Here is a 22,721-nt window from a genome sequence, read left to right as displayed (position 1 = left end):
TTATGTCTACACTCAAGAGTCAGAGATGCCGGGTGGTGGTGGTGGCGGTGGCGGTGGCAGGTGGCGGCGGCGGCGGCAGGCGCGGCCCACGCCTTTAATCCTAGCACTTGGGAGGCAGAGCCAGGTGGATCTCTGTGAGTTCGAGGCCAGCCTGCACTACCAAGTGAGTTCCAGGAAAGGCACAAAGCTATAAGAGAGAGAGGAGAAGAGAGAGGAGGGAGGGAGGGAGGGAGGGAGGGAGGGAGGGAGGGAGGGAGAGAGAGAGAGAGAGAGAGAGAGAGAGAGAGAGAGAGAGAGAGAGAGAGAAAAGCTGACTGAGAGACAGACTTTTGAACCTCAAAGCCCACCCCAAGTGACATACCTTCTCCAACAAAGCCACACCTCCTAATCCTTCTCAAAATAGTTCCACCAACTTGGGATCAACCATTCAAAAATATAAGCCCATGGGAACCATTCTCATTCAAACCACAACACATAGTGAGTTTCAAGCTAGATTAACTGCATCATGAGAATTTGTCTCAAGAAATGAAAAAAATGCCAAAGAAAAGCTTAACTTAAATAAAACAATTAAGCTTAAAGTAAAGGAAGAAAATATCAATAGCTTATGATGAAAATTATGCCTTCCTTTCATGATATTTTTTTAAAGAGAAAATGAAGCAGTGGGAAACAGAATTCCAGTTCTTTCTTTGAAGGCTTGGGTCCCTTATAATTCTGGGGTGTGAAATCTGAGCTGGGGTGATTGCTTCATTTCTTCTCCCACCGGCTCCTTGGGGAGGATGGTTCTGCATGGTAGAAGTCACAGGAGGGGAGAAGTGGAGTGCAGAGTTTATGTCGACCTGGGGTCCTTCAAGCCGGAACTCTGATGTTGGGTACTGTCATAGGTACTGCAGCAGGCTGGGCAGTATCTCAGACCTCTGTTAACTAGATGCCAAGAGCACTCCTTGGTTGTGACAACCAGAAACACACGCAAACATTGCACAGATTTAAGGTGGGGTGCAAAATTGTTCTTGTTTAGAAACCATTGAGCTGGACCTTGCTTGCATCCACCTTAAGCCTTGGGTCAGATATTCATGGTTTTTCAGACCTTGACTTTAGGTATGCAGAGTATGACTGAACAATGTCCACAGATGTGAGAAGGACTCTTGTTTCTTTTTTCCTCTTGCTTCTTAGAAATGGGCTTCCTCTGTGTAACCCAGGTGAGATTGGAACTTACCGTGTTGCCCAGGCTACTCTTAGATTTGAGCTCTTTCTGCCTCAGCCTCTCCAGTACTGGGGTTACATCATCGTGCCCAGCTCAGAGGGACTCTAATATGCAGTGGGAGCCCCTGGGAGCCGTGTTAGAGCTGGCTGCCTCTCCATTTCTGGGGGTTGTGAGTTTGTACCATCTTTCTGGAGCTCACCGTTGCTCCTCTTCCTGCTGAGTGTTTAAAGAAGAGCCTACAGAAGCCTCGGGGATGATGACAAATTTTCTTTGACGTCCACAGCAGCACTCCCAGGTGTGTGAGTAATGCTGTCAGCCAAAGCATCCCCTAACCCTCTGGAGAGAGCTGCAGGAAATTACAGTGTGTTGCAGGGAGCTCCGATGCTGGGGAGAGGGGAAATCTGCTCCTTGAGTTAAAAGGGGGAAATAAGAGAGTGTTCAAACTAGTGTCGTTTAGCTCTCTTCCCATGGAAAATTACAGATCGGCTTCAAGGTGTGGGTCTGGGATCTGGTCTTCCCCTGTGGCTGGTCAGCTAGGCTGCTCTTTTTCTCTGCAGCTACACACCTCTATTCAGCTGCCCCCACATCAGTTCCTGGAATGGAAGAGGAAGCATCTCTACCTGCGTTTGCTGGGAGCGATGGCTTCTGTCTTACATCCGGCTTTGAGCCTACTCTGTTTTCCAAGTCCACAGGAAAAGTCAGCTCTGATGGGGAAGACTGAGCTTCTCAAAGCATTTTGGGGAGCTTGGAGCAGAGCATCAGAACTGCTCTTCAAAACAAGTCACCTCTGACCCTTACCCTCAGCAAAGGAAAAGGACCTACCGAGTCATTTAAAAGTTATTTTAAAAAAGCATTATTTGTGTATGCGTGTCTGCATGTTTGAGTGGTTCCATGTATGGGTGCAGGCACATGTGTGCATGTGTGTTCATGTGTGTGTGGAGGCCAGAGCTCTCTATCTTGGTTTTCGTTGTTATTGTTGTCATTTGGATTTTGTTTGTTTTTGTTTGTTTGTTGTTTTGTTTTGAGACAGGGTCTGCCACTGACCTGGAGTTTCAGGATTAGGTTGGGCTAGCAAGTCCCAGGGCTGTACCCATCTCTGCCTCCCTAGCACTGAGATTCAAGCTTAGGCCACCACAGTCAGCTTTAAAGATGCCTATTTGGGCACTGGGGAGATGGCTTGGTGGGTAAGAGCACTGGGTACTCTTCAAGGGGACCTGGATTCGCATCCCAGCACCCACACGCAGCCGCTCACAATTGCAACTCCAGTTTCAGAGGACATGACGCCCTCTTCTGGCCTCCACAGGTACCGCATGCACAGGGTACACAGACACACGTGCAGGCAAAGTAGTCACACACATAAACATTTTAATGTATATTTTACTTATTGTTTTATCTAAATCCAAAAAGTTCAGACAATTCCTGCTTTTAGTAGTGAGGCTGGCTAGTTGTCCTGGGTGCTCGCCTTTTGTCAGCCACCGTTCTAAACACTTCCGAAAGAGTGCTTTGACTTGAACTTCCCCAGCCCCCATAGTGGGTTCTGACAGCATCCCCATGTCATACCTGAGGACCTTCAGACTTTGCTTGGTTAAGGGGTATATTCGAGATACTCAGGGTTTGAAGCCAGTTTTAGCTCCCATCTGCCATTCTTCTCCCCCACAGGGTGACAATTTTCATGTGAACTGGAATCCCCTGAGACCAGGTAAAAATCGAGATCACTAACCTTAGTATCCATGGCTCCCGGTCCACAAGAGGCCTGAACACTTCCCACCTGACAGCCCCCAAGTGCTGCTGACTGGCTGGTCTGGCAAACCCTGTTATAGACTATGTCTCCTTTTCTGAAAGGTTGTGCAGGCCTCCTGCAGGAGTAGGGGGTGAGGCTGGCAGCACAGGGGGTCAAGTGCTTGTTGTGCAAGCCTGAGGACCCAAGTTCGGATCCTCAGCAACCAAGCAACAACTATCAGGTGAGCATGAATGCCTGTAACCCTAGAACTAGGAGGCAGAGACAGACAGATCCTGGGGGTACACTAGCCAGCTAATTTAGCCAAGAAGTGAGCTTAAGTTCAGTGAGAGACCCTGTCTGGAAGAATAAGCTGGAGGAGCTGGGAATATGACTCACTCAGTAGAATACCTATCCGCCAGCATACACAGGCTCTGGATTTAATCTCCAGTACTACACAAACTAGGTGTAGTGTTAGCACCGACCTGTAATCTCAGCACTTGGGAGACAGAGATTGCCCTGACTACATAGCAAGTCTGAGGCCAGCCTGACTCCAGAAGCCCCCACTGGAAGGAATAATAATAATGCAGATAAGTGATTGAAGAAGACATCAACATATTAACTTCTAGACTGCATGTGAGCAAGCATGGGCACACATAAGCATGTACACATGAAAAAGAAAAGAAAGATAGTTCTCTTAAGAACTAGCTTTGAAACCTTGAGTGAAAATGTCCCAGGCTGCAATTGACTGCTGACATGAGACCTGATCAGTACCTGCCAAAGTGTCTTGAGAGCATCTTTTTCTCAGAGGACAGTGTCACGAGACACTGGTAATTGACCTGTTGGGGGTGTTATTCTGGTATTCCCTAGGCTGCCTGACATTTCCGAGAACTGAGTCAACTGCATCATTAAAAAAAGATGTGTGTACCATGGTTTACTCTAGCAGGCCATTTTTTGAAGTTCAGTAATTTCCCATCAGCAAGGTGACATTTCTTTTCCAAATTATGCTTGCTTCATTTTATCCCAGTTCAGTAAAACCTCCTATATCAGATTGTGTGTAAACACCATGTCTATTATCCTGGTGAAGTACAGCCAGAATGTTAATAGGAATGAGCAGACAGGTTTACTGCCAAGAAAGAGCAGCAGTTCTCAGAGTAGTTGTGTCTAGGAATCCTACAGACCCCCAAGCAAAAAAAAAAAAAAAAAAAATTTTTCTGGCTGTTAAAAGTTTTCCAATTACAGGTACTTTGAAACCAGCAGGATTTTTGTTTTGTTTTGTTTTGAGTACAGATTTTTGTGTTGTTTTGAATGCTAGTGTTACACCTGAATTGAGATGCTAAGCATTTGAAACCTGAAATGAAGCTGATTGACTGACAGATAATCTGTCCTGAGGCCTCTGGAGCTAGTTTGGCAGAAAAGCTTCGGCATCTTACCTCTCAGCCACTTAATAGCAAGGATAACAGTGCAGGTCTGGATCACTAATGAAATGCTCACCATGTCCAACAGGTAGATTCAGAGAAAAATACCTGAATATATCTCCGTCCTGAAATCTGATGCAGTGGGGTTTTTATTATTATTATATTAGCATATGTGAATTATATATAATAATGGGCTTTTTGTGATACGTTCATGCACATGAGTAATGTAACTCGATCCTACTCATCCTCATTGCCCTCTTCTGACTCCCTCCCTTTCCTGCTGGCCTCCTCTCTCCCCACAGGTATCCCCATTAAACTCTCTTGTCTTTGTGTGTGTACATGTGATCCAGTGGATTTAATTGGGGTTGCTTCCAAGCTGCAGTAATCTTGCTCTGCGAAATGGGATAGGATTCTGGGGACTGCAATATACGAACATTCTAAAGGAAGATACAGACGCAGGGTATGTGGGACTCCTTGGATTCCCTTTTCAAATGCCTTATACAATATCACACTCCCTGTGGGAGACCTTTCAAAAGCACGAATTGTCCCATGGCTTCTTGAGCTGAGGAACAGTTTTTACCTTTCTATTTATCTGCTTATTTCTTATTTACTTTTGAGTGACAAGCTCCCCATTCTGGTTTGTGAGGCCAGCTGTAGCTAGGCATATCCTGAGGCTGAATAGTATACAAACTGACCAGGGATCCTCTTCCCAACCTTCTGCTTCCCAGCGAGTCACAACTGGACGCTGTTTGCAGAGGATCAAAGACGCCTTGTTTTTCTTCTGAGCCCACAGCTTCACTGGCACCGGACTCATCGAGGTGTCAGGGGATTTGCTTTGCTTGTAGACACAGCAGGCTGGCATTTTCTTGGAGACCCTCAAGTTAGGAGCAGAGAGTCTGGAGGCACGCACATACTGTTGCTTTGAGTCTTTTCATCTGGCTTCAGCAAAGCCAAGAAAACATGCACAATTCCCCCAGGGGTGAGATCTAAAGGGAAATGCTACTGGATTTTTTTTTCTTCCCTTTCCTTCTGCTTCTGTGGCTTTCCCAAAGGTGTTTATCGGTGAGGTGGACAGAGCAAGATGCAAGGCAGAGAAACCTGATAGAATAGAATAAAGGGGCCGTGTGTGTGTGTGTGTGTGTGTGTGTGTGTGTGTGTGTGTGTGTGTGTGCAAGCGCGCTGAAATGCAGCTCCCCACTAGGCCTGCAAAGAGTTGCTGGGCTTCGCCAGCGGCCCTGCACCCTGGAGCAGCACCGCGGGGAGTCCTCACCGGCCAGGGCTTCCCGCGCCCTGGGAGCGCCCAGGGCTGGCCTGGCGGAGCTTAGGAAGCTGGCGCTGCGGGCGGGCGGGGTGACACACAACCTCCCTCCGTGCCAGCCGCAGCCGTTGGCTGGCGGGCGCCCAATCCCGGGGCATGCCGCCCCAACCTGGCCGGGACACACAGTGAAAGGCGAGTTTGGTCGCAGATCTGACCCCTGGGGCTTGTCAGCTGCAGCAGCGTGGCGCGCCCAGTATCGGGGACCCCAGGCTTGGAGGGAAAGCCGTGGCAATGGCTTCGGTGTTCATGTGCGGAGTGGAGGACTTGCTGTTCAGCGGCAGCCGCTTCGTGTGGAACTTGACCGTGTCCACGCTGCGGAGATGGTACACCGAGAGGCTGCGGGCTTGCCACCAGGTGCTACGGACGTGGTGCGGGCTGCGGGACGTGTATCAGGTGAGCCGGTGAGCCCGGCCGGTTGCGGGATGCCGGGCGCTCAGCCCGGAGCCGGTCCACCTGTATGATTTCATAACCTCACGCTTCTGATAGCTTTGTTTTCAACTCCTAGCGAGGAGCTTGGTGCTTGGGGCAAATCCTCAGCGGCTCTAGCTAACAGTAGCCTGACATTTTTTTTTTTTTTCTTTCCCCAGTTGGGCATGAGGGCACTTGGGAGTTACACACACACACACACACACACACACACACACACACACACACACACCCCAGCAGACATGTGTTACAAAGTGATGGAGGTACCTGCTGGCACCAGGAAAGGGGGCTGTGGCTTTGCAGCAGAGCGTTTGCGGAAAGCGACTTAGGGGTTGAGAGGATTATTTCTATTTCATTTCGTGGGGGGTGGCCATTTCAGAGGCTCTGATTTCCCATCATTGCTTGCTGTCAGAGCATGTCTCGGTGAATTTGCCTTCTTCCATCTGATTTTATTGCACTTTTCCACCAGGCAGCCCCAGCTTGCAGAGACCAGCCAGGAAAAGCTGATTCTGGGCTGTGTCGACTGGCTTTGGGGAGGAAGCACAGCAAATTTTGAGCACTTTGTGGGAGGCTGACAGGCTAGGGAAGGGAAGGGTGGCTTGGCCAAGCGCTGGAATGCTTGCGCTTGGATTTCATCTGTCACACAACACAGCCTCTTTATTGCTTTGCTGGCCCCATCTTGCAGGCAAAATTTGTCGCAACTTTGCCCAGTGAAGAGACCATTCATCCTCTCTGGAACTGCAACTTGCCTGGATTTTTGTGAACAGTATTATATGGTTTTAAAAGTCCTCTATTTTGATTATTAATACCTTTAAGATAAAATATAAAAAAATACTACATTGTTAAATTATGGAGATTTTTTTTTTTTTACCTGTACTTGTTTCCTGGATATGGAGTAGTTTTGTTACAATTTTTGGAACCTCTCACACGTAACCTGACCCTATTCCTAATAGGGCTGAAATATATCTGTCATAGTGTCTCCCTCATGTGACCAAGCTTTGATTTTGAAAAGTCATAGTCTTCCATCAACCAGATAGAATAAAGGCCAGCTAAGGACAGACTACAAGAGTTCTGAGGAATGAATGTTCCCTTTCCATCCTTGTTAAAAATACAAGGAACATTTTAACCTGGGGTTTCATGGCTCCTGGTTTGCCTAACAGGTCTGTGATATTATGCATTTTGAAATGGAACCAGCAGGGCACATTGAGAGCCCTGGAAGGCCGCTGGGGCTTGAGAGCATTAGAGAACTGTAGATATTGCCCATCTGGCCACAAGGGATGATACCCCTGGCTTTCGGGAGCCAGATGTGTGTCTGTCTTGGGCCTTTTCTTTCTTGGGAAGTCCTTGCCCAGTTTTGTTTATAGAGTAAGTCCCCACTTGCTTGTGCGGCGCTGCCTTTTCTTTTTAATATTTGAGGAACTTTCAAAAGGAGAGCACAGATATCGTAGCCAACCGGACAGGCTCTGTGCCCCCCCCCCCCCCCCATGGATTCAGAGGATTTGTGGCTTACTGCTAATGCTGTTACTGAACGATTTAGAAATGAGGGTTCCAAAAACCAGAGAGTCATTGGCTTCTCTGGGAGACTGATCAATTGTTATTCTTTTTAACTTTGAAAATGTTTTGTGTGTATGGGTTCATGAGTGTGTGGGCATGGGCATGTAGGCAGGCATGTGGTACATGTGCACATACGTGTGGCCAAAAGTGTCACTCCTCAGCAATATCATCCACCTTAGCTTTGAAACAGAGTCTCTTATTGGCCTGGGGCTTGCCATCCGATATCCCAGATAGAGCTAGTTGCTTGGCTGTTTTTAAAGATGTTTGTTTGTTTGTTTATTCTGGGTGTGGAACCCAGGGCCTTGGTTATTCTAGGTGAATGCTGTACTTCTGAGCTCCATTGCTAGCTTAGAAAGATCATTTTTCCAAACAAGCAAGCTAAAAAACACAAATAAAAAGTAAAATTGTTTTTCAAATGCTGAGTAATAAAAAGGGATGCAGACTTATATAGACTGAACAGAAGAAAATGATTTCTACCTTCAGCCCGCGAGATAGACAAAGGATGAATCCAAGCTCTTTCTGTGTGGGACCACGGGGAAATTAACTTTCCTCTGCTTCCCTTCCATCCTCTATAAAGTGAGGAATAGAACAGCACTAATTAAAGAGGTTAATAAGAGTTAATTGACGTGTAGCATATTTAGCACACTGCCTAGAGCTTGGAAAGCATCCAGTAAATATTATCTGTCCTATCATGTAGGATTTTTATTTTATTGTGGTTAGAGGCCTAACTCAGAACTAGCAACCGAGTGAAAAGAAGCGGCAGCGGCAGCTTACAGCTCTACTGATCGACTGAGCGTGAGGTGTGGCTTGATGAGGGCACACTGCTTGTTTCCTGGCCCGATTATGTTCAGTTATGGGGCTTATCCCCATCAGCCTCCATTCCTCCTGGCACCTGATGACCGTAGCAGTTCACTAGGCTTACATATCAACACAGCCAGAAAGGAAATGAATTTCTTATATCCACCGAACTATCAAAAGAGCCCTGTGTATCCTCTGGGCTGCTAATGTCCGGTCTGCCCACCCCAATGCTATGCACTACCATGATGCCATGCATTGATTGGCACAAGGAACAGGATCACTCTCCATCCATTCTCAGTGGCATGGCATGGCCCAAAAGGAGCAGAAATCATTTCAGGGAGAGATGTCAAATAAAAAAGCTCCCTCCTTGGCTGGTGTGGACGGAGCTCACTGGTAGAACACTTGCCTAGCGTGTGTGAGGCTCTGGGTTCAATTTCCAATGTGTCAATAATAATAATGATAATGATAATAATAATACATAAGTAAATACACACTGTATGTCCTTAAAAGTGAAAAGGGAGCCAGTGAACTGGCTCAGCAGGTAAAGGAGCTTGCCCCCAAGTCTGACAACCTGATTCCACATGGTGGAATGAGAGAGCAGACTCCTACAAGCTGTCCTCTGACCCCAGCTTGTACACATAGCACCCATCCACATGCAAACACAATACATAAATGGTTTATTTTCTAATGGCGATTGAGTGAATTGCCAAACAAAAACCTTCACTAAAATAAAAGACTCTTTAAGGTGGCGATAATGAACAACAGGGTTCAGAAACACCAGATGGCCTGACTGGAGTATAAGGCAGTTTCTGAAACTGGGAATGAGGTGGGGCCCACTGACCACACATTTACCCGGGTTAGTCAGTGTCCGATGCTCTGACAAATACCTGAGAAAGCAGCTTAGTGGGGAGGATTTATTTTGGCTCAGGGTTTTGGTCTAGGGTGGTGGGCTGGTTCCATTCTTTCAGGCCTGTAGCAAGGCAAAAGCATCATAGTGGAAGACCGTGGCAGGGAAGGACGTCTATGCCATGGTAGCCAGGATACAGAAATATAGAGGATGGCACCATGAAAAAGATGCACCCTTCCAAGGCACGCTCCTGGTCACCCATTTCCTCTGATCAAGGCCTCTCCCTTTTACAGACTCCATTTCAGTTATGAATCCATCCGTGGTTTAACCCTTTGATTAGATCAGGGCCCTTCCCAAAGCTCTGCCAAGGGAAGGTACAATGAGGAAGGGTACAGCATTTGATTAAAATGCAACCATGGGCTGGGGCGGTGGCTCAAGGGCGAGAGAAAATGTTAAACAAGTATGAGGAGCTGAGTTTGAATACTCAGAACATATGTAAGAAGTTGGGCGTGGCCATTGTGCCTTTGGGTGATTGAGACAGGATTACCGGAGCTTGCTGGCCGCAGCGCTACTTCAAGGTTCAGTGAGAGAGAGACCCTGTTTCAGGGAAATACGGCAGAGAGTGATAGGGAAAGACGCCTAAAGTCCCCCTCGGGCCTTCTGGCATACACATGGATGTGTGTGTGTATGCAGAAGAATGTGCTACCGTTCTGCCCCATGCACGGCTGTATGAACTGGTTGCACACCAGAGGCACATGTTACTGAACCCATTTTTTTTAATCATCTTGTTGATTTTTTTTTTAAGGTGTCAATTTTCTTGCTTCTAGTCTCAATAGTCTTGTTTGTGAAGAAACCTAATGCTGGATCACTCTAGAGAGAGAGACCAGGGTGGGGCAGGAGATATCCATTACCCGAAATATCTGACAGGCCGCTAGGGTGTTTTGTTTATTCATATACGACACTTGAAAGATGATCCTTCACCTATTCATAAAGCATTTGGCAGTGATCTTGTTGCCTGGCTGGCAAGGTTGGGAAGGCATAATTTCTTTGGAATTGAACACTTCCTCCACTTCTAGATGTTGGAACAGCAAGTGATTTAATTTGCCAACAAACTATGAATAATGAAGGTATTTACTATAAGGCCTTTTTGTAGTAATGCAACTAAATAAAAAGCAGGAAGAGAGGTTCCATGAGACTGTTTGACAAAGGCCCTCTACATAAGGGAAGACTTAAGCTTGATTCAGGTAGCAGACTTGAAAACTCACCTTTAATTTAGGCAAAATTCTCAAAGCTCATTCTTCGGTTGCTTGCCTATCCTGCTCACACCTCTCCTGGATGGGACACATTGTAATCATTAATCAGCTCACTCATGTGAGGTAGAAAGTGGTGGGGGGGATACTGTTGACAAAAGATGAACTCTTTTTGCTTTTTGGGAAGTGTGACATGCGCTAACAAAGCCCTCAGTTTGTTACTTGGGCTTTAGATTTTTCTCCTCACCAGAGTCCCCAAGGTAGAATTTCCTACAAGCCTTGAACGGAGTCATTGCCTCCAACAGGATGCAACTTGAACTGAATCTGGGGTATTTAAGTGACTAGACGAGGCTGGATCAGCTCCTCTGGGACAGGCAGCTGGCAGAGAGGAGAAGGCACAGTGTTCACGACTTGAAGAGTCCGCAGGCTCCGTGTGACCGAGCCTGACATTGTACAAATTACTTCCCCTCTCTGAAGCTCATTTCCTCTTGGGTAACAAGGAAGTGCTATGACTACAGTATGGGATCGGGTGGGAAACTCACGGGATATGTTCATAAAACACTTGACACTTTGCAGGCGTAAGAAAATGCTTAATAAAGGCCAGCTCTTGGTTATATAAAACCCTTGGAGCTCAGAGTGTCTGTGATGAAAGGTCACTGACAGTATTGCTATTGGTTTTATACCTGAGACAAGCTGTATGGAAACTAAGTTCCCATTTTCAGTGGGTCAATGTTCTTTAAGAAAGAAGGCAAGAATTCCTTCGTGTATGGGTTAGATGTAGGGCATTTGAAGTGTTCTCTTCTGGTAGTCCCATATTCTTCTAAGCCCATTCATAAACCTAGGAAGCCGTAGGCATCTTGTAGTCAGGTTTCTGAATTCATTTCTCTATGATGATCCACCGAGTGCTAATACTTGAGTTTTGTGTCTCCCTAGCTTGATTGAAAAAAAGCCACGTGTCCCCAAGACAATTCTGCACCAAGCATTTGACGATATCTGCTATTTTAAAGCCAAGACACTTGGCTTGCTTTGGCCCTTCATTTTACACTCCAGAAACTGGTCTGCCTCCTGCTTTTACGAATAAAGTTTTATTGTCACACAGCCATGCAGTTACCCATCTGTGGCTGCTTTAATACTACAGGGGTGGAATAGCTCTGTGTGGCTCGGCTGCTTAGAGTTAAATGGCTGATATAAATCTGAAAAAAAAAAAAAATTTACCACCCTCCCCTTTACAGAAAACCTTTGCCAATCTCTGGAGTGTGGAGTAAAGAATGTTAGGGGAAGACAAGTCCACAATCCTATCACAGGAAAATAGAATTTGAAAGATTTTCTCATCATCTCAGCCTAAGTGGCCTGGAGAATGGCTTACTGGGTAGAGTTCTTGCTCTGCAAGCATAAGGACCTGAGTTCGAATCCCCAGCACTCACAAAAAGCAGAGCATCAGAAGTCACAGCTCATGGTCAGTCAGTCTAGCCAAAATGGTAAGCTTTAGTTCAGTGAGAGACCCTGTCTCAAGGAACTAAGGAAAAGTAATGGAAGAAGACATCTAATGCCCTGCTTTGACCATCTCCCCCACAAACACCCCCCACCCCCAATACATACACAGCATAAAATTTTAAGGTTGTAATTAAAAAATGTTCAAGGTAAGTGCTCAGCTCACTTTTACTCAGTTCTTTGTTTTTACAGTGTAATGACTGATATTACCAGTAATTCATTAATTTGCTTGTTCATGCACACCTAAGTAATTAACATCTGCTCACTTTGTTACCAGTTACTGCATCAAAGGTTAGCAGCAGGCATTTCCCCTGTCCTCTGTGAACATAATGTTAAGTAGGGGAGAATGCTAAGAAAATAACACTCTAGGAAAATGACTGACTTTCAGGCGACACTCAGAGAACATCTACCAGAGGAGGTAATCTGAAAGGCAGACAATAGGAGACTTCCTAAAGGAGGTCATTGCTGTGCTGGTCTTTGAAGGACAAGCAGAGTTCTGTAGGTGAAGGGAAGCAGAAGGGCGTTCCAGGCACAGGTGATTGTAAAAAGGATTTCTTCAAAGCCTGGTGAGCAGAAACAGTGACAGAGCGATTTGGACTGAGAGTAACACCTGCCCTCAAATGATCTTGTACTTTTGACATTTTTCTTCAGACTTTTAGGAAAGGGAGCTATTGACTTAGAACTATTCCTGGAAGTTCTGAGACTAGTAGAAGTTCAAGAGGGCAGAATAGTGGAGGCCAGAAGGGAAGGGGACCAAGAAAGGTGGTGATGGCAATATTGGTGCATTACTCAGAGTAGAGTGAGTTCAAGTCCCAGAATTCACATGACGGCTCCTAACTGTCAATAACCTCAGTGCCAGGGGATCCGATGTCCTCTTCTGACCTCTGTGGGCACTGCACACATGTGGTAGTGACAACAAACTGCCCAGGGTCATACAGAAATAAAGATTTGGATTTCTCCATGCTATCTAGTCCATGACATGGTAGCCATCACAGCTCATTACTATCTTTCAGGCTCATGGAATGCTCACAGTAATGTCAGTTACCAGGATAGAAAATGAAGTGCTTTTTAGGGTCTAGAAATTAGGTGCACAGCCTCCAAGGGACTTCTCACAGATCATGGGTGAGAACAGGTCTACAATAGACCCAACTCACCATCCACAAGAGCCAGGAACAGCAGGAACAGCATACATGCTGGTGCAATGTGTTGCTTAGCAATCACACTGAGGTCAACAAGCAGAAATGTTATCCGTAGGCCTGTAAGAATTGTTCCCTGTATAGGGGACTAGGAACAGAGCAAAGTTAGCAAAGAGAGAAGTTTGGCTATAATTCGCAATCATTGAAGCCACAACTGACCTCACAGGTAGCTCTGAAGCCAAGAGTTATCCCACGCTGGAACAGATGACTGATTTTCCCCTCTTGGCCCATTAGTCCCCCCTTGAAGGTGGCCCTTGAAAGCTGGGCTACCCTTGGAGGAAGCAGGTCTCTTTAAAGGAAGGACAATTTCCAGAAGGAGCTGAGAGCTGTCAGTTCACAGAGCTCCCAACAGCTGAGGAGGATCTGTCTGGCAATACATCATAGCATCTTTTATAAATGCCTCCCAGCAGGTGCTGGGCCCAGGCCGGAACTAAATCAGGGCCAGCAGGAAGGAAGTGTAGGGTGAAGACCATAGGAACAGGAAGATGCAGAATTCGGCTGTTAAAAGTTGCACAACCTTCAGAGTGGCCGCTTGACTGCTACCTACCCTCTGCTGGAGAGACTGGGTAGCCATGGCATCCAGTACTAGTTACTACTAACTACTACTACTACTAACTACTGACTAGCAACAGGCAAGAGTCTCATTCGTCCTCACCCTGAAAAGCAAAGTGACCTTTCCTTTTTTGCGTCTATTACATAACATAAATATATTTTTCAGAGTCGTATCATTTAAGGTCAAAGAGTTTAGTCTCACAGTCTTTAAAATACATTTGTGAACTTTCCGTCACACAGCTTGGCAAACACAAGGTTAAGAGCCGACTCTCCTGCCATTTCAAGCGAGTGTTTGTTTTTCTCTTTCCGTCTTGCAGTTATATATAAAAAAAAAAAAGAGTCCTCGTTCACCCCCTGCTTAGGTTTATTCTGAACGTTATATTTTGGTGTCCTGACTGGTTGTTGTGGAAGAACTTGCATGTCTCAAATTAAGAATAAGATCTGTAGTCCTGAATCTTATAAGCAAGACCATATGACTTACAGCATGCAAGAAGGCCAAAATGAAGCCTTTGTTGAGAAAAAAAATACTGAAGGTTCGCATGCAATTCCATCAGCATCGTGTATGCAAATGTACATGTGGTCATCTTGAAATAAACCCTGCTATGAAATAAGCAGGTAAATATGGCAAGTTCTTTGGTCTCATTCTCTCCTAATGTCCCAATCACTTTTAGTCAGTTGAATTTTGTGTTTGGGTTGAGTTTTTGATGAGTAGCTGTTTTCTGTTTGACAGAGGCTTTTATTGAATCTTACTGAGTTTGACTATACTACTAGGCATTAAACTCTGTGTGCTGGGCCTACACTTGTCTCTTCACACAACTGATACTGGCATTCAGGAAACGAGAAAAAAGAAATTTAAGGAGCCAGATGGTTGCACACACCTGGAATCGGAGCACTTGGGAGGCTGAGGCAGGAGAATTGTGAGGTTTTGTTTTATTGTTGTTGCTGTTGTTTTTAAAGCAGCCTTGGCTACATAATGACTTCCTGTCCAAAAAGAAAAGAGAAGAATAAAAATACAAAAAGCATATTGATAGATATTTGCAACTCTCAGTTTTAAGGAAGATTATTAATATTTTTCCAAGTCTGCTTCAAACATTTTTTGTGGTATAACAAAATCACACAGAGTCAGCTGAAACCTCCTTTGTACCTGTCTCCTTTTCCTGGAAATAGTCACACCTAGGGGGTACAACAGCAGTAGAGTGCCTGCTCAGCATTTTCAGGGTTCTGGGTTCAATTCCCAGTGAAGAGAAAGCTTACGTCTATAATCCCAGCACTTAGGAAACTAAGGCAGGGGAGTATCATAATGAGTTAAAGGTGAGTGAGTTACATAATGAGAACTTATCTCCACAGAAAGAGTCTTACCCAGACATTGACAAGCAAATTATTACAGAATAATAATGTTGCCCCATCTGCTTTTACCTATAAATGATATATACTATTTGTACTGAGCTTATGTGTGTACGTGCATCATTCTTCCCTTGTATTTTTCTCTCAGCCCATTTTTGGAATGCATCTCTAAGTTCCATTAGCCCTGCATTCCACTGATGAATATACCCATCTCTTGCTAAGGAACATCGCATCCTTCCCAGCTTGTCAGTGTTCTAAAGAACTATAGTAAAAACAAGTGTGTTTTTTCTTCATGACACAAGCAGGAGCTTCTCCGTGGTATGTGTGGTACACAAGTATCACAGGATACTCCTGCGTGATGTGCCTTGTCTTTGGCTCATCCTGAAGATGTCAAGGATCCATGTCACCCACCGGTGACATGAGTGCATTAGCCAGTAGGGGACAATGCTCTAGAGGACTCAGCACTCTGGCCACCAACTCACTTCTTCAGCTATGGAAAAGTAAAGAACTTATCATGATCTTATTGATCCAATCAGATCCATCAGTCTCTTATTCGTCTACTCAGAATGAACTGGAAGAAAAGTTTGAAAATGATATCTAGAGATTCTGACTTCAAGAGTCCAAATTCTGGGCTTGGGATGATGGCTCAGTCAGTAAAGTGTGTCTTTGAAAGCTCAAAGAACTGGGTTCAATCCCAGAACCCATGTTTTTGTAAAAAGCTTAAGTGTGGTGTCATGTGCTTGTAATCCCAGCACTGGGAAGGTAGAGACAAGTGGATCCCTGGGACTCACTGGCCAGCCGTCCTAGCCACTTGGTGAGTTATAGGCCAGTGAGAAACCTTCACTCAACAAGCAAGGTGAACAGCACCTGAGGAAGGACATCTGAGGTTGTCCTCTGGTGTTTATGCATGTATAGACACACATAGATACACACACACACACACACACACACACACACACACACACACACACACGAACACACGCACGCGTGCACGCGCACAAGAGAGAACCCAAATCACAACTCAGTTGCTATTAGCCTTATTGAGTTCTCTGAAGCTCAGTTTTTCTCTGCTGTAAATGTGGACAATGATAGTCTCTTTCCCCTGGAAGAGCTGTTTTTCTGAGATTATCGTAAGAATTTAATGTACTGCTAATTTAAAACATTGTTACTTTTATGTGGATGGATAATTGGTGTTAGATGGAGGATGGCTAGAAGGATGGATGAGTTATTGGAATTTGATGGGGGCTGACTGGCTGGACAATGGATACATGATGGATGAATGGATGGATGGATGGATGGATGGATGGATGGGTGAATGGATAATAATAAATGGATGCATATTGAATAATTGTCTTCATATAATCATGGCTCTCAATGTAGAGTATAAACCTTATAGCCTCTAAAATATACAAGAGCCTTGTCCCCCTTCCTCCCATCACCCCAAATGAAGAATTACAGTCTTTACCACCGTGTGGGGAAGTGAGGACCACATCATTTGATGGCTCAGTTTTCGGTTAGGTTGCTCAAGTCCTGATGCTGATGTTGCCCTGTTTTATTCAGGGAAGGCTAAATGCTTACAACTTGTTGTTTTATTTTATCTCCAAACAAAGTTTTAAGTCTATTTTTCCTAATCCTGAACCCTGCTCCAAAAGACTATGAGCTCTAGATTCCAGTCTGTGACCATCCTGGCCCCTGTTGCTGGTCATCTTCTGGGTAAATGGTCCGTGTTATAAACTTTAGATTTTTGACTGCTCAGGAGACCCAGATATCCTAAGTATCACACTGCCCTTGGGTAGTGGCCAGCAAATATTTTTACAGAAATTAGTTTGTCTCATTAAAATGCAATAAAATATTCATTACCTAAGTAAGAACATGACCTTTATTTAAAAGGGAGGGCTATCAAGATGGCTCAATGCTAAAGCACTTGCTGTATAAGCCTGGTGACCAGAGTTTGGTCCTTGGATCCCACATATAGTAGGAAGGGACAGCTGACTCCTCTGCTGTTTGGAACTTTTCACCGGTATGATGGGAAGCCATTGAAAGGGGTTGAAGAGATGGCTTAGTCAATGAAATGTTCACCTTGCAAACACAAGGACCTGAGCTGGGACTCCAGAACCTACTTTTAAACAAAACAGCAGCAGCAGCAGCAGCAGCAAGACAAGCATAGTGTATGCACTATAGTCCCAGCACTGGGGAGGTAGACCCAGGCAGATCCCTGATGCTCACCGGCCAGCCAGCCTAAACTACTTGGCAAGCCCTGGACCAATGAGAGGCCCTGTCTCAACAAAAACGAGATGGACAGTATCAGGAAAATAATAGCTGGTGCTGTTTCCTGGCTTCCACATGTGTGTGCAGATATACATGTACCTGCACACGAATGAACTCACACACACATAGGGATTATGTTTTCATTAATTCAGCAAATATATGCAAAAGGCCCCTTATACCCCAACTCAAGTCTAAATTGTGGAAATACAGCAGTAAACAGAAGAAAAGTGCCTGCCTTCTTGGAGCTTGCATTCTAGATGGTTGACCCTTTCTGATAGGATTCAGACTTACATTTCGAGCTGCCCGTACTCCTTGAGTGATCTGCATCTTAAACTTGCTACCCACAACTCAATCCCTGATCCCTTCCCCCAAACCCACTCCCCTGCAGAAAATGGCAGGTAGAAATGTGTCCTCCACAGTCCCACTACATACCTGTCTCCATCTTCACGCTGAACACCAATTCTCCCCATCTTCATCACCAGTGCTCTGGGCCAGACTCCCTTCCCGTCTTAGCTGGGCCCTTGCGGCACCCTCCTGACAGGCCTCTCCTGGCACATTCTTTCCCTTGAAGTCTGGTTTCAAGCTTACCACCATAGAGACCATTCAAAGTAGGTCAAAACAAGCCGCTGCCCTGTCTACCCATTGTCTCAGCCACTTCAGGACACTAAGAAAGAGTTGACTTTACTATCACTGAAAGGACTTTTGCAGTGAGTACCTCCGTGAGGCTCTTCCCAACTCCACTCAAGGCCCAGCCAACACATCCATCTGTGAGCCTTACCCCTAATTCTGTCCCTCTGCCCCTCATAATGCTGTCTTGCTGTCCCCCAACCCAACCTCCAAGCCTTCACCCTTTGTACTGTTCTCTTCTAATGACCTCACCCTCCTCTCCCTGAGCAGTGTACAATGCCTTCACTTCCTGAAGGTCTATTTTAGATGTCACCTGCCCAGAACACACTTACTCACTGTATTTTTCCCTATAACTATTAGTATCTCTAGCTTTATGAATCTATTTGTTGATTGGCTCATCTATACCTTCTAGGCCAGATGTTAGTAAGAGGTAGCTAGGGACTTCACTGTGGTGTCCTCTGGAACAGTGGCTGGCACCTGGTGTGAACTCCAGAGGTACTTGTTGTCAGATGCACACATGGGTGTGCTCGCTGTACACTTTGGTGGCTCTGGGGTGGAGCAGGTAGGAGCCCATTTGTGATTACCAGTACCTGCACATGGTAGGATACAGCATTCCTACGACTCTGTCCAGGGGCCTGTTTCTATTCTGGAAAGCTTCAGAAGGTTCATACTAGAAGAACGCCTTGCCAAATGATATTTGCATGTGTGATTATGCTTCTTTGTTATTGAAAATAATAGCTCAGTACGAGGTGCTAGAGAGCACATTTGTGGGGCTTCTCTGACAATCATTTCGTGAGGGAAGTGTGTTAGGGGCAGAGTAGACAGGGAAGCAGACATACCCAAGGACCATTTGGAAACTCACCGTAGACCAGAACCCTCTGTGCCCACTCCAGGGTGGGAGGCTGGCAACCCTGTAGCCCTCATCAGCTCTGAATACCAAGTGATTGCCATTTCCTGCCAGGACCTGTGGTTGGGCTCTGGACGGTGTCCTGTCTTTCCTGACAGATGCTGAGGGTTGTCTCAAAACATTTACTTCCTTTTCTTGTTGTCTTTAACCATTTGCCAGGCGTCACTTCTCCATTCCCCTCCCTCAATCTTACCCACTGAAGTTAAGTGTGGTAGGGCTTGTTTTTATTTTATTTGTTTGGGTTCCTAGGAGTCTCTCTCTCTCTCTCTCTCTCTCTCTCTCTCTCTCTCTCTCTCTCTCTCTCTCTCCAGGTCTTTATTAATGTTTCATTAAAAACTTGCTTTGCTTAACTCTTGGCTGTCTGCAGATGTTTTCCAGTTCTGCAAGCACTGGGACTCTGACCCTGTTTAATTATCAACCTCAAATCATAACAGAATCATAATCTCAGGAGCAAATGAAATGTTAGGTATTTTGCAAATACTTACTAAAGAGATGAGTACTTTATTTTTTTAATAAATAAGCTAACACAAGCGCCATACTACAGACTCTTAACCATGAGCTCCTTCTTCCGTAGGGTTTGTATATATTAAAGTTTCAAGGTATTGATGCCAAATAGAGGTCCAGCCAAGCTCATAAGATTTGGCTGTTAAATTCTTTTTGGAAATACATATTTTTAGTAAATGCATTTTCCTTGAATAAACTTCAGAAGCCAGTTTTTGAGAGGCAATTTCTGGAGTCTAGACAATGTCCTTTGTCTCCTACTCAGTGCTGACAGTGTGAATTTTTCAAGTTCAGATGTTACAGTAGGTTGTAAATAATAGCAAAGGTTTACCATACTATAACCTGAATATTGTATGTTTTGAATAAATCATACTTGTGTGTTGTCTTCCTTTCCTCTTTTTTTATATTTTTATTGTTTTACTCTCAGCCAATGGGAGATATTTAAATATATAAATAAATAAATAGTGCATGTCTATCATTGACATACATGTGAAATAAGTATTGATACATGTGTGTGTGTGTGTGTGTGTGTGTGTGTGTGTGTGTGTGTGTGTGTGCTATGTTGGTTTGGTAGTCACTGCACCCCAGTAACCTACACAAACAACTTAAGGAAGGAAGGATTTGTTTTGGCTGACTGCTCCAAGTCCATTACAGAAGGAGGTGTGGTGGACAGAACAGCTCACTTCATGGCAACCAGGAAACAGAGCATGCCTGCAATACATAGGTTTCTCCCTTTTCCCTTTTGACCCTGGACCTGCAGCCTCCAGGATGGTGCCACCTATATTTAGGATTGCCCTTCTCCATTGAGTTAATCCTCTCTGGAATGCTCACCACCACCCCTCCACCCACCCTCACACACACTCAGAGCCATACCTCACCAATCTCTTAGACTCTTCTCCATGCAATCAAGCTGACTATCAAGATCAACCATCACATACATGTACCTATGTGACTGTCTTGAGTTTCCTCAGGGAGTAAAACCAGGAGCTGATGCCTTCGCTAAGCACAGCTGTGGCCTTCTTATCCTTGGTCAACATCCCTTCCAAGCTTATGGCATGATTGAAACAGTCTACCACCAATGTGATTAGACTCCATTGGAGGTATATTCTTTAGGAAATGCCTATAAAGTTTACAGAAGTTCAGCAAATGAAAATTTGGTAAGTGACATCTGTAACACAAATCTTAAAAGGTCTTATTAATTAAAAAAGAAAAAGAAAGGAACTTGGAGTCGGATATTGGGGTGAAAGCTAAAAGATCAGAGAACCAGAACAAGCCAGCCACGTTCTTACCGCTATGAAATCCTCAGCCTCAAGAGAGAGACTTCCTGTTTATTCATGCTTTATATACCTTTCTGTGCCTTGCTGTCTTATTTCCTTCCTGTGCTGGGATTAAAGGTGTATGCCACCATGCCTGGCTCTGTTCCCAGGCCTTGAACTCACAGAGATCTGGATGAATCTCTGCCTCCCAAATGCTAGGATTAAAGGTGTATGCTACCACTGCCTGACCTCTATGTTTAATATAGTGTCTGGCTTTGTCCTCCTGTCCTCAGGCAAGCTTTCTTGAGGTGCACAATATGTCACCACAGATGTCCATGTCCACTGGTTAAAGAAGATCAGAGAGCTTATAGGTACTGAACTTCCTGCTGGTCCGGCTGATCCACTTGTTTGTGAACCTGGAACACAGTGGTGACTGGATATTAGGTGAAAAAGCAAAGAGCCAGCTACTAAAACCCAGTATGGCTGTTGCTCTTTGGCCCGCCCCTGTCTGAGGTCAAAGTAGGCAGTCACAGGCCTGAGGGACCTGCAAGGAAAAAAAGAAGCAGCCGCATGGGACCCCACAGTACCTTCCTGGACCACAGCAGCTTCATTACTTGCAGGAATTGAATGCCATCAGTTTGTTTTAATGATGGAACTTTCAGTGGGATGAGTGTTATCCCTTAAGCAGTATTCACACATCTTGTGGGAACTAAGGCTCATAGACAGTATGCTTTCAACCCTGTGCCTCACTCCTTACTTCCTGTGTTACCCAGAGTACATGGCTAACCCCTTGGAGACTAGTGTGCTCTTCCAATAAGCAGCTATGCAGTATCTCAAAATACTGTTGTCGAGTAAGGTGTGGGGGAACAAGCCTGCAACCCTAGCAGTGAAGAAGCTTAGATGGGAGGATCATGAGTTTGAGGTCAGCCTGGACTACATGGTGAATTCCAGGCCAGCATGCAGTACATAGTGAGACACTACCTCAAATGAAACAAGGGCTGGGATGTATATCAATAATACAGTTATTTGACTAGCATACAGAAGCCCCTGGGTTTGACTCCCAGCACCACCAGACAAGTGGAAAGATATGTATGACTGCTTAGAGTAATGGAATAATGTCCTAACAAGAACCCAAAGTTCTAACTTACTAAAATAAACAACAGAAACAAAAGGGAAAGCATTCTGGAAATGAGATTCTCTCTTTTTCTCTCATATAGATTAAATTACCCAGAGTGATAATTAATGAAGATATTTTGAAGAAGAAAAATATATATATATATACTTATTCTGGTAAATTCTTACAATCTTTTTATAGGACAATTTAGTTGCATGCAATCAAAATGTAAGATGTGTCCCCCTTGACGTGACTTTGAGGAGGGAGATTTTATTGTTTCATTATCAGCAAACCAGTAAGTTAAGTGACAGTCCTCTTGTGTGACTAGTTTAAATGTCAACTTGATATAGTGTAGAAGTACTTGTGTTAATAAGGAGTTATCTAGAACAGTTTGGTTAATGGACATGCTTATGGGGGATTATCTTGATTACATTAATTGAGATGGGAAGAACTGCCCACTCTGGGTAGCACCATTCCCTAGGCAAGGGATTCTGTACGGTGGGAGAGTAGAGAAAGTGAGCTGAGCACAAGTAAGCATGTATGAGTTCATTGTTTTCTTCTTTTAACTCTAAATGTAATGTGATTAGCTGTGTTCAAGTCTATGCCACTTTTTGTCCATGCTGGGATGGACTCTAACCTGTAATTGTAAGCTGTAATAAATCCTTCCTTCTCTAAGTTGTATGAGTCAGTATTTTATCACAACAGGAACGAAACTAAGATACTTTGTAACATGACCTCACCAGGCATAGAAAATAATCTGTGTTACATTTTCAGGTAAAAAAGAAAGTATAAAACAATATATGGTGTGTGTGTATGTGTGTGTGTGTGTGTGTGTGTGTGTGTGTGTTCACACATGCATATGGATGTATATAAATATGTATGTTTATATAGATATAGATAAATGTAAGCCATGTACATTCATATATGTGAATGGCT

General features: G+C 44.7%; 1 protein-coding gene across 5 annotated transcripts in view; it reads left to right on the top strand.

Moving 5' to 3' along the window:
- Frmd4b (FERM domain containing 4B) overlaps positions 1 to 22,721 on the top strand; it is a 334,065-nt gene that overhangs the window by 138,846 nt on the left and 172,498 nt on the right. The window contains exon 1 of one of the 5 annotated variants that reach the window (XM_028855547.2): positions 5,552 to 6,047. The exons of 3 other annotated variants lie outside the window; for them this stretch is intronic. In XM_028855547.2, the coding sequence (XP_028711380.1) occupies positions 5,886 to 6,047 (162 nt within the window). In that variant the 5' untranslated portion in view covers positions 5,552 to 5,885. Of the gene's footprint in view, positions 1 to 5,551; positions 6,048 to 22,721 lie in introns of those variants that run through there. One more of the 5 variants, XM_028855564.2, reaches the window with a different exon arrangement.

This window comes from Peromyscus leucopus, chromosome 3 (genome assembly GCF_004664715.2).
Source record: "Peromyscus leucopus breed LL Stock chromosome 3, UCI_PerLeu_2.1, whole genome shotgun sequence".
Taxonomy (NCBI): Eukaryota; Metazoa; Chordata; class Mammalia; order Rodentia; family Cricetidae; genus Peromyscus; species Peromyscus leucopus.
This window is presented reverse-complemented; position numbering and strand designations above follow the sequence as displayed.